Below are 14,929 nucleotides of genomic sequence, written 5' to 3' on the forward strand. Positions count from 1 at the left end.
GGGGAGTGCTTTGGTTCTTGGTTCTGGAGCCACTTGTCCTCCAGACACAGCCTCCTAGTCAGCCTCCGCAGACACCCCGGAGATGAAGCTGACACCCCAAGTTCAGATGAAAGGTGAACATCTCCACACACCAGCGCCTCTTGCATTGAGGCCCAGAGTGGGGTGCTCATGTGAGACTTTGGGGAGCCCTTCCCCTCACCACTTGTCAGGATGCCGCGGGTGGGGATGGGATAGGACTGCAGGGTGGCTGGGTGCAGGGCTGCAAAGAAGCACGCACACGCAGGTATCCGTTTGGAAAACTTTATTGGTCCTGCATGTCCAGCAAGGGAGCAGGGGCTGGAGGAGGGGCGGGGGGAGGCCAGCACCTGGGCGTCGGGGCAGGAGGAGCAGGAGGGGCTGCAGGAGCAGGTGAGGCACCGGCGGGCGGCGGGGTGCAGCAGGCTCAGTGTCGGGTCATCTGTGGGGAGGACAGGGCGTGAGCGAGGGACAGTGAGGTCCTTGTCCTGCGCAGGCCCAGAGGCTCCCCGCAGCCTGGTCTTGGTAGCAGCCCTACCCCCACCTCTCACCTTGGCCATGCTCGGGGGGAATCTGCCTTTGAAGGCATCTTCCTTCTGCAGAGACCTCACCAGGCAGGAGCGGCGGTGGGAGAAGGTCATGAAGCTGAACTTGCCGTGGTAGCAGCCCATGCCGCTGTTCCCTGCGGGCACCGGACGGGGCGGCTCAGGCCCAGCGCCAAGACCCAGACCCTCCCGGGGAGGCCAGTTCCTGGGCGCCCCCTCGTGTCCACACCGGGAACAACACAGAGCGCCCAGGATGAGGGTAACCCTGCTGGGGCTCAGGAGGGCGGTGCTCCTCTGGCCCTCCAGGGTCTCGGGCTAAGTGTGGCTGCCGGGGATGCAGGCAGGGGCCAGAGGGCACACGGGAAAGGTGATGGGAGCTGGGGCCCAGGACTGCTGGGGCCCAGGACTGCTCCGGCCCCCCTGAATTCCCAGTCCAGGGCTGGAAGGGCCGCCGCGGGGAGCAGGTGGGCAGTGAACTCCCCCCAGACTCACCCACACCCCCGAAGGGCAGAGTGTGCACGGACAGGTGGACGATGACGTCATTGGCCGTCACTCCGCCGCTCGATGTCTCGGCAATCATCTTCTTAATCACCTGCCACGGCACCCAGGGCCTCAGGCTCCTGCCCAGCGCACCCCCTCCCCCACCCTGGGTGGGCACCGCCTGGAGCCCAGGAGCGAGCTGTGGAGGCGCAGCCCGGGCGGTCTGCCCCCCGGGCTCCCGCTGCCGAGGACCAGGTGGGAAGGGGGAGAGTGGCGGTGCCCCTGGCTGCGGGCACAGGGGCGCCGGGCCCTGGGCAGGCCCAGCCCACCTTGTCGTTGTGGGAGAACACGTAGAGCGCCAGGGGCTTCTCGCGCTGGTTGATGAAGCGGATGGCCTCCTCCAGGCTGCGCACGCACACGATGGGCATGATGGGCCCGAAGATCTCCTCCTGCATCACCGGGGACTCGGGGTCCACGTCCGTGAGGATGGTGGGGGCTGGCAGGAAACCAGCAGTCAGCCCCGCCCAGACCTCCCTGCCCGCAGTGGGGCACCTGGCTCCCCCGCTTGACTCCTTTGCTGGTGGCTGCCGGCTGCGAGGCCGAGAGAGGGGCCCACAGGCCTCCGCCCACCCGTGGCTCCAGCCCGGCAGTCCTGGCTCCAGCCGGCAGCCCTGGGGGCAGACCTTGGGAGAAGGCGGGGCTCATTGCATGGAAGGGGCCCAGGGCCCACCTGAGGGGACAGGACTGCCTCCCAGGCCACCGGAGCCCCTGCTGAAGCTCTTAGTCTCCTGGCAACCTGGAGGCTGTGGGGGGCCGGCTGCTGGTCCTCCCGCCTAGGCCCTGGGCCCCTCCAGCCCTGCGCCGGGCTCTGCGGCTGCTGTCACACCCCTGCTGCAGCGGGGCTGGGGAGCTGCCCTCTAGGCCTTGTGGGGAGGGGCTCCTGGGCTGGGCCAGGCTGTCACCTGTCCACCCCAGGCCTGCACACCCCCCCAAGGGGTTGTCTGCTCTCCAGTGTCTGTGCCCACTTGCTGCCAACTTGCAGGGCCCTGGTCGCTGGGCAGGAGGGCAGTGCTTGCAGGGACACACCTATGTACCGGGTGGCCGCGTCCCCAGTGCCTCCATAGGCAACCTTCTGGCCCTCCAGCAGGCCCATCACCCTCTGGAAGTGCCGGGAGCTGATGATCCTCCCGTAGTCACGAGACTTCTTGGCATCGTCCCCGTAGAACTCCTGCGGGCGAGGGCGACGGGCTTCAGGGAGGGACATGGGCCTCGCCACAGCCGAGGCCGCAGGGGGATGGCGCCGGCCGGGGCAGTGACACCACGGACGCCAAGCCCTGCCGGGCCCAGCGCGGGCGGTGCTCGCACCTGCTCGGCGCGGGGCATCGGAGGAGCAGCTGTGGTCACAGAAAGCCCAGGAGGGAACGACCCCCCGGCGGCGGCAGCTGTTGTGGGGTGGCAGGATTCTGGGGGGACATTTTCCCTTCTTGATGCTTTTTAATCTTTTTCCAAATTATCTACAGAGTGTGGATTACTTTTATGATCAGGAAAAAAAATCCTATTTTCTAAAGTCCACACCCACCGGCCACTTGCAGCCCCGCCCCCGGGCCGCACTCACCTTCACGGCCTTTGTGAGCTTCTCCACGACTTGGCTCTGGATGGAGGGGTCGCAGAGGATGTAGTCGGGGGCCACACAGGTCTGGCCGCTGTTCATGAACTTCCCCCAGGCAATGCGCCTGTGGAAATGCCCGGTCAGGCCGCACTCTCAGCCCGGAGGCGCCCTGTCCCACCGGCTCAGGGTCAGGCTCAGGCAGCGGCCGGTGTGACAGCCAGCAGGGCCGCCCCCGGCTGCCAGGTTCGGGGCTGAGGCGCCCCCCCGTCCCTGGACACGCTCCCGGGGCCCCGCACATCTTTCCCTCATCAGCGAGTGCAGGGGTTTGGGGGATGCCTGGGCGGACAGCCTTTGTGCCCCCGTCTGCTCTTGAGCCCGGCCCGCCGGGGTCCCCACCCTGGAGGCGATGCCCGCGGGATGGGAGGCTGGGCAGAGCTCCCCTCCCCTCTCCTGCCCTCCTGGGCTTAGGGTCCCCGCGGCCGCCCCGCTCCGGCCCAGGCCGAAGGCCCCGAGGGCAGGGGCGTGTCCGTGTCCCTCAGCACAGCGCGGGCCCTCAGAATGGCCGCTCCGGCTCAGACGGGCGCTGAGCCCCTCACCGGCAGGCGATGTCCAGGTCACAGTCCTTGTCCACGTAGCAAGGGCTCTTGCCCCCCAGCTCCAGGGTGACCGGGGTCAGGTGCTTGGCCGCAGCCGTCATAACGATCTTGCCGACGCCGGTGCTCCCCGTGTACAGGATGTGGTCGAACCTCTCCTTGAGCACCTCCGTGGTCTCGGGGACGCCGCCATTGATCACCGGGTACAGATCCTTCGAGCGGGGAGAAGGGGGAGGCTCAGAGCGGACCCAGCCCCTCCCCCGCCCGGGCAGCCACAGCCACGCAGCCCCCCCCCCCACACACACACACACACACCGCTCAGGGCCCTGCCCCCAGTGGCAGAGGCCAGTGGTCCCGCCGCCGGGGCTGGGCTCTGGCCCCGCCGGCTCCCCTGTGCCCACCTTGTCCAGGTACTGCGGGATGAGGGAGGCCAGCAGGCTCGCCATGTTCTCGCTCAGCTCGGAGGGCTTGATGACCACGGCATTCCCTGCAAAGCACAGAGTCAGCCCACTGTGTTCTCCCCCCTCCCAGGGACCAGCCTGCTGCCTCCCTCCATCCTGGGTCCTGGGAGGAGAGGACCTGCGTCACCTGCTGGCGGTGGGTGAGACGTGGGAAGGAGGGAAAGAGAGGGGAGGCGAGCTCGGCCCAAGCAGTGGGCCGACTGGAAGGAAACCTGGCACATGGCAGGGAGAGCGGCCGGCGGCAGGGAGGGCGCTGCCGGGCATGGACCTGGCGGGGCCTGGAGGCCGGGAGGCCTGCTCCCGCGGCCCCAGTGGAAGACAGGCCCTTCACACACCTGACCCAGCGCCTCTTCTCCAGGCCCGAGCCCGGCCACCCGCAGCCAGGAGCAGTGACCTCCCTGCCTCCCTCCCTCTCCCTCCCCGCGGCCTCGCACCTGCAGCGATGGCGCCCACCATGGGCTGCACCGTGAGGTCGAAGGGGTAGTTCCAGGTGCCGATGATGAGCACCACGCCCAGCGGCTCCGAGTGGATGTAGCACTCGTCCTGCCGGGTCTGGGCCGTCTTCTCCACGTGCTCGTCCGCAACCCACTCCGGGAGATTCTTGATGATGTAGTCGATCTCCTCCAGGCAGTACACCACCTCATCGTGGTACGAGTTCCACTCGTTCTGCCGGGAGAGGCGCCCGTGAGCTCCCAGCCCAGAGCGCTGAGTGCGTTACCGGGCTCCCGAGCTTTGTGGCCCTGGCCTCAGTCTCCCAAACTGCAAGATGGGAGCATGATCTGTACCTGCTAGCCGGGCCTGTTCAACTTGCCGGGGTGATGGGGGCCGTTCACCACAGTCCCCGCCCCCCCCACACACACACCCCCGGCGGCGGGGGAGGGCACAGGGGAACAGGGCTGAGGGGAGCCATGGAGCGGTGGGTGTCTGCGAGAGCCCGTCTGCAGGTCTGGGCACAGGTGTAAGGTGCCTAAAGGGGGGCGCCCCTTGGGAGGGAGTGGGGTGGGGTGGAGGCACCCCTGCGGGGAAGTGGGAGGTGGGGGGGGCGCCCCTTGGGGGGAGGGGGGGCGCACCCTGTGGAGGTCGGCGGCCAGCGCGCCCGCGATGTCCTTCTCGCGCTCCTTGATCATGCGCCGCAGCGCCTCCAGCTGCTGGATGCGGAACTGCAGGGGGCGCGTGCGGCCCGAGTCGAAGGCGGCCCGGGCGCGGTGCACGACCTCGCTGATCTTGCTCATGGTGCCTGCGCGGAGAAAATGCCGCTCTCGCTGCGGGGAGGCGGGGAGGGGTGACGTGGGGCCGGGTTAGGCAGTGGCGGGGCAGGCCCTTCCCGGCCCCGGGCCCCCTCCCTCCGGCCTCCGCCGCGGCACCCAGGCGGGTGCTCCGAGCTCCGCACGCGCCCGCCGCTTCCCGGACGCTGTGACTCCGCACCCAGGCGGGTTAAAGGGAACCCGGAGCCGCCCAGCGGCTGCTCAGTGGTTAGAGCGTCGGACTGAAGGGCCTCAGGTTCGATTCCCAGCCAAGGGCAACCCCGTCAAGGTTGCAGGTTTGATCCCCAGCCCCAGGCGGGGGGCAACCAATCTGTGTGTGTCTCACACTGATGTCTCTCTGTGCACCTCCCCTCCCACGTTCTCTAAAAACCACGGGAAAGCGTGTCCTCCGTGAGGAGCAACGAAAACAAAAGGAGAGCCCAGAGTCAACACAGCCGGTGGTTCACAGAAGCCCTGCTTGCTTGGGAGGCAGACCCCGTGCGTGCCCGTGAGGCGGGCCGAGGTCGGCAGCCAGGCCGCCTCCGGAGAGCCGGGGCTGCACCAGCCAGGCCGTGAAAAGGCGCTCACAGAGACCACAGCAACGTTTCCACACGGTCACGAATAAGAAAGTTCGTTTGTTTGTTTGTAGCAGAGAAACTGGAAACGCCCTCCATGTGCGTGTCAGGGGGGCTCTGGCGGGAGAGTCGTCCTGTTTACCAGAAGGGGCGGCGTGATTCCCGGCAGGGGCGGGGCGGGAGGCAGGGATCCAAGGCCCGCCCCCCTCCTCTCTCTAAAAATCCATTTTTAAAATAGTTTAAATAAAACTAAAAGGGCTCTGTTGCCCTGTGTGATGGCTGAGGCAGGTGCAGGGGAGGCAGGGCGCTCGCTGTGCCGCACCCCACGAGAGATGCGAAAGAAGCGGGCTTGGCGCAGCGGCTGTGCCCATGAAGAGGCAGCCCCAGGGTGACGACCCCGAGGGGTGGAATTAGTGGGGACCTTGGTCCTCATCATCTGTAGCGCTAAACTTTCGTGCAGTGAACTTGCATCTATTTAAATAGTGGTTAACGCAATGAGATATGTCACCTCACACCTGCCAGAATGGCCACCATCAACAAATCAACAAATAAGTGCTGGCGAGGATGAGGAGAAAAGGGAGCCCTCGTGCACTGCTGGTGGGAATGAGACTGTGCAGCCACTGTGGAAAACAGTATGGAGTTTCCTCAAAAAATTAAATATGGAACTGCCATTTGACCCAGTGATCCCACTCGTAGGAATATATCCTAAGAAACTAGAAACACCAATCAGAAAGGATATGTGCACCCCTATGTTCATAGCAGCACAATTTACAATAGCTAAGATCTGGAAACAGCCTAGGTGCCCATCAGCAGAGGAGTGGATAAAAAGGCTGAGGTACATTTACACCGTGGAATACTATGCAGCAGTAAAAAGAAGGATCTCTTCGAGACAGCATGGAGGGACCTGGGGAGCATTATGCTAAGCGAAATAAGTCAGAGAAAGACAAATACCATGTGATCTCACTCATATGGGGAATCTAATGAACAAAATAAACTGGTGAACAAAATAGAAAGAGAGGCATGAATACATGGAACAGACCGACAGCTGCCAGAGGGGAGCGGGAGGAGAGGACTGGATGAAAGAGGTGAAGGGATTAGCAAAGAACATGCATGCGTACCCACAGACACAGACAACAGTGGCCAGAGGGCAGGGGCGCAGGTGGGCAAAGGGGTGGGGGGATGGGGACATCTGTAATTGTGCCAACAATAAAAATAAAAGTAAATATTTGTTAACTTTCTGAATAAAGGTGATCGGCAGTGCTCATGGTAGAACATGCAAAAGAGACGAAAGGGGTCACAGAGAAGTGAGCCCCCTCTCAGCAGCGCCTGCTGCCCCCCTAGAGGCTCACCCCACTTCAGACATCACGTCACTTCTAACATCAGAAGGAAAGTAAAACAAAGAAAACGCTACAATACGGCTATTTCCATTTTGCAAAAAAAATTACATGTACCATATATAGTATATGTATTTATACCACATATATAATTTATGTATGTAATATATGATATATACTATATGCCATATATGTGTGTTTTATGGTATGTATTATTATATATGGTATATATAATTTTTGAAAAAATGGAAGTACGTGTGTGTGTGTGTGTGTGTGTGTGTGTTCCTGCAAGTGGTTTCTGATTCCTCCCCCCCCCCCCCCCGCCCCACCCCATGGCGCTGACCCTCCAGGCCTGCTGCACAGAGAGAGGGCCCTGCTGGCATGCAAGATGCCCCAGCCTGGAGGTATTATGGGCCCCTCCCTATGCCTTTTGGGGGGACGGAGGGAGCCCTCTCCCTGGGTGCCCCTGCTGGCCTTGAGCCCAGCCACACAGCCCAACAGGAAGGCCCTCCTGTCCTGCCAGCCTCGCTGTCACCCAGAGCAGCCCCCTGGCCCTCGGAGCCATGGCTGGGCGGCCCAGCTAAGAGCCGTGAGACAGGGCGGCTGGCACCCGGTGCCACTCCTGCGCCTCCCTCTGCACAGCTGATCTCAGCCGCACGCCCTGCACAGGCGAACGGAGCAGAAAGCAGCCGCTGCGGGAGCAGGGAGCGGTGCAGTCCACCTTCCTGAGCCCGGGCCTGCCCGCCTCACCAGGGCCCACGGTGCCCCAGGCACCCGGGGATGGCTCCTTCAACATCCCTCTGATCCTCAAAGAGCTCGGAGCCGTCAGGGGCCGCGGCACAGAGGAGGACAGCAAGGCCTGAGGCATCAGGTGCTCTCACCAGCAAGTGGCCAAGCAGGACTGCACCCGCTCTGCCTCCAGCCTCCGCTCTCGCCCTTACCACTGAGCCCTGCCCCCTTCTGGGGAGGGGATGGGGCTTTTCACCCACCATCCCCGGGGCGCCCTGCTTCTCCAGTCCTGGGTGCCCTCCCAGCGCTGGGGTGGCAGAGCTGCCCGAGGTGGGCTCTGGATCCTCAGGGTCAGCCGCAGAGATGGACCTGCCAGCAGGACCGGCTCCCGCTAGGCACCCCCACCGGAAAAGGAAAACCCTGGAAGGAAAGGGTTACCTCTGACAGTCTCGGTGGCTGGCGCTCCTGGAGTACACACCCACCTGGAGGGGATGCTTTTAAGGGCCTTCTCCCGCCCGCTCAGCCCTTCTCCCGCCCACTCAGCCCTGGCACCCCCCCCCCCCCGCCCCCCGGAGGTTGTGTAAGGAGACCAAAACAGTATTCAGATGCGGGGTGCTCCCGGCCTGGGATTAGCCCTTTGTTCTCCTCTAAAATGCAAGAATGTGTCTTTGAAGGCTTGGGCGGGGTCACAGCCAATCTCCAATGGAGCCGGGGCGTGTTTGCCCTGGGTGGGGGCTCTGCTGGTTGATTCAGCCTGACTGGACTTCCTCCAGGTTTCCAAAGTGCAGCTGCGACGCCGTGCTCCCAGCCTTCCAGTTACGTAAGCTCGGCGGGGTGCGGTGGGAGATGGGAGAGTCACCCGGCTCCCGGGAGATGCCCACTGCGTGGCACGGCCTCGTCCTCTCGGAGCGGCCACCAGCGAGGCAGAGGCTCCAGCCGGGGCCCTGCCAGCCTGAGGCCTCCCCCCGAGCAGCAGGGAAGAGGCAGGAGCCAGTGGTAACAGCCAGGGGCTCCCTGTGGGTCGGCCGGGAAACCAGATGTGCTTGGGAAGGAAGGGCCTGCAGGCCCCTTGCTCCACCGTTCACCAGGCGTCTGCCGGGCGCCTGCTCTGTGCCGTGCAGGGGATGGCGGCAGATCTGCAAAAACAGCCACTCACTTCTCACACGTCCCGTCCCCGGCCGCGTGGACTCTTGGCCTCCTCCTCCCAGGCCCTCTGTCCGCCCTCACTCACAGCCAGCGTCGCCGGCCTTCATTTCACTGCTTTTCCATGGGGGCCTACACGCCCGGCTGTGTTCCTGTCCTTCTCCCCCTCCAGCTGGAAGGCCCTTCCCACACACCACCACCTACTCTGCTCACACGTGACGTGGAACAGGCCGGCCCGCCATCGCTTCTGTCCGTTCCTCAGAGCACCCTCACCCTCTGACATGCTAGTTACCCCTTGTTTTGTTTGCTACCCGTCAGCCCCCCAACCAGAATTTGACCTGTGGCCTGCTACAACCCTTAGCACCTAGAACAGTGTCTGGCACATAGTAGGTGCTGAGTGACGGGTAAACAGAAAATTTCAAAACACTATGAAAACTGTAGCAATTGGAATGTACATAGGTGCTGCAGGGACTCTGATAGGATCCATGGCAGGGAAACCGCGTCTGAACTAAAAGAGAGGTATTTAGGCAAGGAACAGAAGCAGGACTTGGAACAGTAAAGGCAAAGGCACAGAGGCAGGGACCAAAGTCAGATGTCCACCACAGTTATTTTTTTTTTTAATGTATTTTTATTGATTTCAGAGAGGAAGGGAGAGGGAGAGGTAGAAACATCAACAATGAGAAAGAGTCACCGATCGGCTGCCTCCTGCACGCCCCCTATGGGGTATCAAGCCCAAAACCCAGGCATGTGCCCTTGATCGGAATCGAACCTGGGACCCTTCAGTCCACAGGCCGACGCTCTATCCACTGAGCCAAACCAGCTAGGGCTCCACTGCAGTTATTAACGTGTGATGTGTACACGTTGTTGGCAGGAGGGGAGGGAGGAGGAGGCTCTGGGGCCGCGGGCTCAGGAGGGCTGTGGGCTGGGCCGGCTGTGGGGGCGCAGGAGCATGCAGAGGCCTATACCTGAGGTTTCTGTTTTCAGGGAATCCCTCCTAATGGGGTCCAGACTGAAAGCTGCAGCCTCCAGGGGTGGGGACAAGAAATGACAAGACCCCAATGATGAGCAGAGTGGGAACATTCCAGAACAGCAGAAGGCCACATTGGCAGGCTCTGGTGCCTGGTGCCTGGGCTGGGCGGTGCGCAGAAGACGGGGCACCCTCTGAGATGGGGCGGAGCAGGTGGGTGGACCAGGCCTCTGTGTCAACCTGGAACCCTCCCCTGACCTCCTGCTCCCACTTTTCTGGGGTGGCACCTGGTTATCTTAGGAGATGACCCTTGCCCTCTGCTGTAGACTTGGTGAGGTGGCCAGCCGGGCGCTCGGCCGCAGACTCGCCCAGGTGAGCGTGGGTCTCGGGGAGGCCCCCGGGCTCTGCGGGAACTTGCTGAGTGGAAGGCAGGACGCAAGGCCGGAGCCAGAGGAGCTGAGTCACGGTGACTGCGGCTCGGCCTGACTCCAGCTCCAGCTCCCCGAGGCTCAGGCCCGAGGGCCCGCTGCTGCGACTCAGCGGCAAGCCCTTCCAGTTCGTGCCTCTGGCCTCGGCTCCCCGGTGAACATGGTCTCGTGGAAGGGAGCTGAGATGAGCCCCTGTGCCCCCTCCTCTCGCCCCCCCCCCCATGGATCCCCCACTGCCATGTTCACTGCTCCTAAGGCACCGTCCACCTCATTTCCTCCTTCATCCTTCATCCTTCAGCCGGAGGCGACCCCCGGGCGAACCTTGGAGGCAGATGGAAAACACACACGAAGGCAGCGGCTCGTGCAGCGGCGGCGTTGGCACACGGACGCTCGTGTAAACATGGGTGGAGTAGCAGCTCCTCAGCCCTGATGGCATGGAGCAAGGAGTCTTAACACGTGTTTGTCTCCGGAGAAGAAAGTCTCTGAAATCATCACTGCCATTATTTTGGTAAAGGCTCAGTGTGCAGATACATTCCTGACATCCCGCCCCCACGCCTCATCCCAGCCCAGGCTGCCGCCTCCCCGGGGCCACTGTCATTGCCGCCTGCCTGCTCTCCCTGAGCCATCCCACCTCCACGGCAGCTTCTCCAAAAAGCACCAGCGGAGCCTCTGAGCGAGGAGGACCGAGCGTGTCCCTCCCCCACGAACACCCCTCAGCGGCTCCCTATGTCTGAGAGGGACCCTCCCCGTCTTTGAGGTCACGAGTGGTCTGACTTCCGGCTGCGTCTTCAGCCTCATTCTGTGCCACTTTCCAACATTTTCACTGCCTTCCAGCCACGGGCACTCCTGGCACAGCCCAGCCAAGTTCCTACTCGGGGCCTTTGCACCTGTGATTCTCCCCTGGAACACTTTCCCATCTGTCTGCGCCTCGGCAACGCTCACTCCTGCTCAGATCTCAGCTTCTCTGACACCCGCCCCCAAATAATACCTTCCTTACGCCCAGGAACCTGTCACAAATTGCAATCTTATATTTGTTTGTGTGACTATTTGTTGATTTTTTTTTTTTTTACTCCACGTCCCCCCACAGACTGGAATTTCCGTGAAGGCGGGGTCTCAACTGTTGTTCAACCCACATATCCTCCGCACTCAGCCCGGCGCCGCCACTACGGAGGCCTCAGAGGATCAGGGAAGCAGGCCAGGGCCCACGTCTTCCTGCCGATGGGCTGGGCAAGGCTGAGCTAAGGCGTTGAGCAAGGAGGTTTTCAGCCCAGCCCGTGTGCTCAGCGGTTGGACATTGACCTATGAACTAGGAGGTCACGGTTCAATTCCCGGTCAGGGCACATGCCTGGGTTGCAAGCTTGATCCCTAGTTTCTGATCAATGATTCTCTCTCATAATTGATGTGTCTCTCTCCCTCTCCCTTCCTCTCTGAAATCATTAAGAATTTTTTTTAAAAAAAGATGATTTTCAGCAAATTCACCTAAAGCTAGAAATGTGTGAGTGTGTGTGTGAGTGTGTGTGTGTGTGTGTGTGAGTGTGTGTGTGAGTGTGTGTGTGTGTGAGTGTTTGTGTGAGTGTGTGTGTGAGAGTGTGTGTGTGTATGTGTGAGTGTGTGAGTGTGTGTGTGAGTGTGAGTGTGTGTGTGTGAGTGTGAGAGTGTGTGTGTGAGAGTGTGTGTGTGAGTGTATATGTGTGTGTGAGAGTGTGTGTGAGTGTGTGAGAGTGTGTGTGTGAGTGTGTGAGAGTGTGTGTGAGTGTGTGTGTGAGTGTGTGAGAGTGTGTGTGAGTGTGTGTGTGAGTGTGTGAGAGTGTGTGTGAGTGTGTGTGAGTGTGTGTGAGTGTGTGTGTGTGAGTGTGTGTGTATGTGTGTGTATGTGTGAGTGTGTGTGTGAGTGTGTGTGTGTGTGAGTGTGTGAGAGTGTGTGAGTGTGTGTGTGTGAGTGTGTGAGTGTGTGAGTGTGCGTGTGCGTGTGCGAGTGTGTGAGTGTGTGTGTGTGTGTGAGTGTGGGTGTGTGAGTGTGTGTGTGAGTGTGTGTGTGAGTGTGTGTGTGAGTGTGTGTGTGAGTGTGTGTGAGTGTGTGCGTGTGCGTGAGTGTGTGAGTGTGAGTGTGTGAGTGTGGTATGGTGCTGCTTTTCACTGAGTGCATTGGGTGACACTGCTTAGCAGCGTGCAGGTTTCGGGCGCAGCTCCGCAGCACGTCGCCTGCACACGCCCTTGTGTGTCCACCAGCCCAAGTCCAGTCTTCATTTTCCCAGACCCTCCCACCCGCCCCAGGCCCCACACTGTCTCCCCGCCAGCAATGAATGAATGAAAACTTAGTCTAAAAGTTATTTCGCTTCAATTTCAAGGAACACTTGGTTAGAACTAGAGGTTTGGAGGGAAACCCACCTCCTTTTTAAGAGCAGCGAGCTGGGCTTCTCCCTCCTTCCTGGAGAGGTGGGGGGAGGAGGCTTGGGCCGGGCCTGCACCTGAGCAGGGCCCCGGGCGGGCGGGGAGTGACGCTCGCGGTGCCCAGGGCGCACGGTCCCCGCGGCTCGGGCTCCGGGTCCCTGGCGGTGAGGTCGGAAAGCCGCCCGGAATCGGGATCCTGACGCCCGCGACGAGGTCCGAGGCGCCTGCAGAAATGGGAACCGCACATCGAACCCGGGAACTCCTGCGCTGCCACCGTGTGCGGGGACAGGGGCCAGACCGTGTGAACGTGACGGGACGCCGGGAGCACCCCAAACTCCAGCCTCAGGCAACTCTCTTAGGGTGCAGGCCTGGCTGGCGCCCCTAAGAGCGGAAGCTCCCGGAGCACCTGATGGAGGAAGGCTGCGGGGACCAGCCGCAGAGCGGTGCTGCGGTCCTGCCCCCCCCCCCCAGTCCCCGTCCCCACCCCAACACACACACACCCCACAACTCAGCACCTTGGCCCCAACCCCGGGAACGGGGAGCAGCGGGGCGCAGCTGGTCGGTCTAAGGGGGGGCGTGGGGGGGGGGCTGACAGGCAGACAGCATCCGGTGGGTGCGTTTCTGGCCCCTGGGCTCCTCCCCACGAGCTCGGGCAATGTCTCCCCTGCCCCAGGCGGGGTCCAGCTCGCATCCTACTGATGCAGGCAGATTTCTGGGCAAGGCCGTGAGGACCAGACCCCAAAACACAGTGACGTGGACAAGACACGGGACCTCGCTGCCGGCCGGGCCTTACCACCACCCGCAAGTCCTCAAAGGCGGCCCAGCTCGCAGCGGCCCGGAAGCCGCTGGACTGGGGTCCCCAGCCCTGCTCCACATCGGGGATGGGGTGAGCCCAGCGACCCCTGCGGCAGTGAGTCCTCCAGGCCGTGGGAGAGCCCCTGAGTTCAGCAGCTGCTGCTAACAGTTCGCAGGGAGGAGTCCCATCTGGTCTGCGTGTGTTCCTTCCAGAAGCTGCTGTAAGAAAAGCACGTCATTTACTCCTCGGAGACCTTGCAGGGTGGGGCAGGGAGGTGGGGAGAGCGGCGCCCTGGGGCACGGGCACCCCTCGGCCGCCCGCACTGCCCTGGGCCCCTCCTCCTGCGGCTGGGCCTGAGTCTGTCCTTTCACAGTAACCGGTGGTCCAGTGACACGTTCCCGGCGATTTGTGAGCCATTCCAGCAAATTAGTCAAACCCAGGAGAGGCTGGGGCCTTCGGTCTATAGCCAGGCGTTGGCACTCTCGGCTGGGGGGTCAGTGGGACCCCACTCTGCAGCCCGCTGGTCAGAAGCTCAGGCCAGAGCATCTGGAGGGCGGGCCGAACCCTTCACCTGTGCGTGTGCTGCTGCCTCCGGTGAATTCCTGGACACCTTACTGGGGTCCGAGAATTGTGTGCTGATATAGGGATACTCCCCACACGCATTGAATTGGGTCCAGAAACTTAATTCAATATTTATTTACAAAGTTATGTTTTATAATTAAAATCATGCTGGATAGACCCATGGTCGTGATGTGAATGTGCGATTTTATATTGGCATGTGGCGCAGAATTCAGTTTACGTTGAGTGGCCAAGGAGCTAGGATGACAGCATAAACCTATAACAAATTGTCCTAAGGCTCAAATGACATGTTTTCAGCGGCAAACATGAAGTGACCAGATAAGGACAAGCATGCAGGGGCGGGGGCTGCTGGTGATTTACCGAGCCCGTCCCTGAAGGCAGGGAACCGCGGGTGTGTTATTCCGCCCACTTTGTAGGAGGGGACACGAAGGCTTAGAGCAACTTTGGTCCAGGCCCTCCCAGGAACAGGCGGCGGAACCGGGACGCACCCCACGCTTGACCGGCCCCGAAATGCAGGCGCAGTCCCTCAGCCCCGCCGGCTCCCTACGGAGTGATGCAGCCAGAGCAGCCCCACTGGAAGCAACCGAACCGTGCTCCTCAGAGCGGAGGCGCCAGCCGCCCTGGGGGGCCCGAGTGCCTTTACACAGACAGTCCTAACCAACCTGGGATCCGACTCCCCAGGTCCAGGCAGATTAGACACTGCAGATAGAAAGAGGATGAGGGAGAAGGACTGCTCTGAAGAACTGGGGAGGGGTGCTGATCAGAAGAAACCATTCGATTTACAATAGCATCAAGAAGAATAAATTTAAATATAAATGTAACTAAACTTAATGAAAGAAGTGCAAGACTTGTACACTGAAGATTTCAACACATTATTGAAAAAATTAACACAGATCTAAATAAATAGAAAGAGATCCCATGTTCATGGATTGGAAGACATAATATTAAGATGATAATACTCCCAAAATTGATTTATATATTCAATACAATCTCTGTTACAATCCCAGGTGGCTTGTTTTGCAGGAATAGTAAAGCTGATC

The 14,929-nt window shown here is 61.2% G+C and overlaps 1 protein-coding gene and 1 long non-coding RNA gene across 6 annotated transcripts; one reads left to right on the top strand and one right to left on the bottom strand.

Moving 5' to 3' along the window:
- Positions 1-286: 286 nt before the first annotated feature.
- Positions 287-8,113, bottom strand: ALDH3A1 (aldehyde dehydrogenase 3 family member A1). Of its 5 annotated transcripts, none has more exons than XM_054709381.1 (11): positions 8,024-8,113; positions 4,774-4,940; positions 4,138-4,369; positions 3,644-3,729; positions 3,246-3,454; positions 2,656-2,773; positions 2,127-2,268; positions 1,370-1,536; positions 1,053-1,152; positions 567-697; positions 287-457 (listed from the first exon to the last, which is right to left on the bottom strand). In XM_054709381.1, the coding sequence occupies exons 2-11, from the start codon at positions 4,933-4,935 to the stop codon at positions 443-445; spliced, it is 1,362 nt and encodes a 453-aa protein (XP_054565356.1). In that variant the 5' UTR covers positions 4,936-4,940; positions 8,024-8,113; the 3' UTR covers positions 287-442. The 5 variants fall into 5 exon arrangements, with proteins under 5 accessions (XP_054565356.1, XP_054565354.1, XP_054565353.1 ...); XM_054709379.1 differs by having other exon boundaries at positions 4,774-4,965; XM_054709378.1 differs by lacking the exon at positions 8,024-8,113 and adding an exon at positions 7,846-7,985 and having other exon boundaries at positions 4,774-4,965.
- Positions 8,114-8,160: 47 nt separating this feature from the next.
- On the top strand, positions 8,161-11,541 carry LOC129147406 (uncharacterized). The gene is made up of 4 exons (XR_008554766.1): positions 8,161-8,405; positions 9,713-9,908; positions 10,422-10,631; positions 11,211-11,541. It is a non-coding gene; the product is annotated as an uncharacterized LOC129147406 (long non-coding RNA).
- The last annotated feature ends 3,388 nt before the right edge of the window (positions 11,542-14,929 follow it).

This window comes from Eptesicus fuscus, chromosome 20 (genome assembly GCF_027574615.1).
Source record: "Eptesicus fuscus isolate TK198812 chromosome 20, DD_ASM_mEF_20220401, whole genome shotgun sequence".
Classification (NCBI taxonomy): domain Eukaryota; kingdom Metazoa; phylum Chordata; class Mammalia; order Chiroptera; family Vespertilionidae; genus Eptesicus; species Eptesicus fuscus.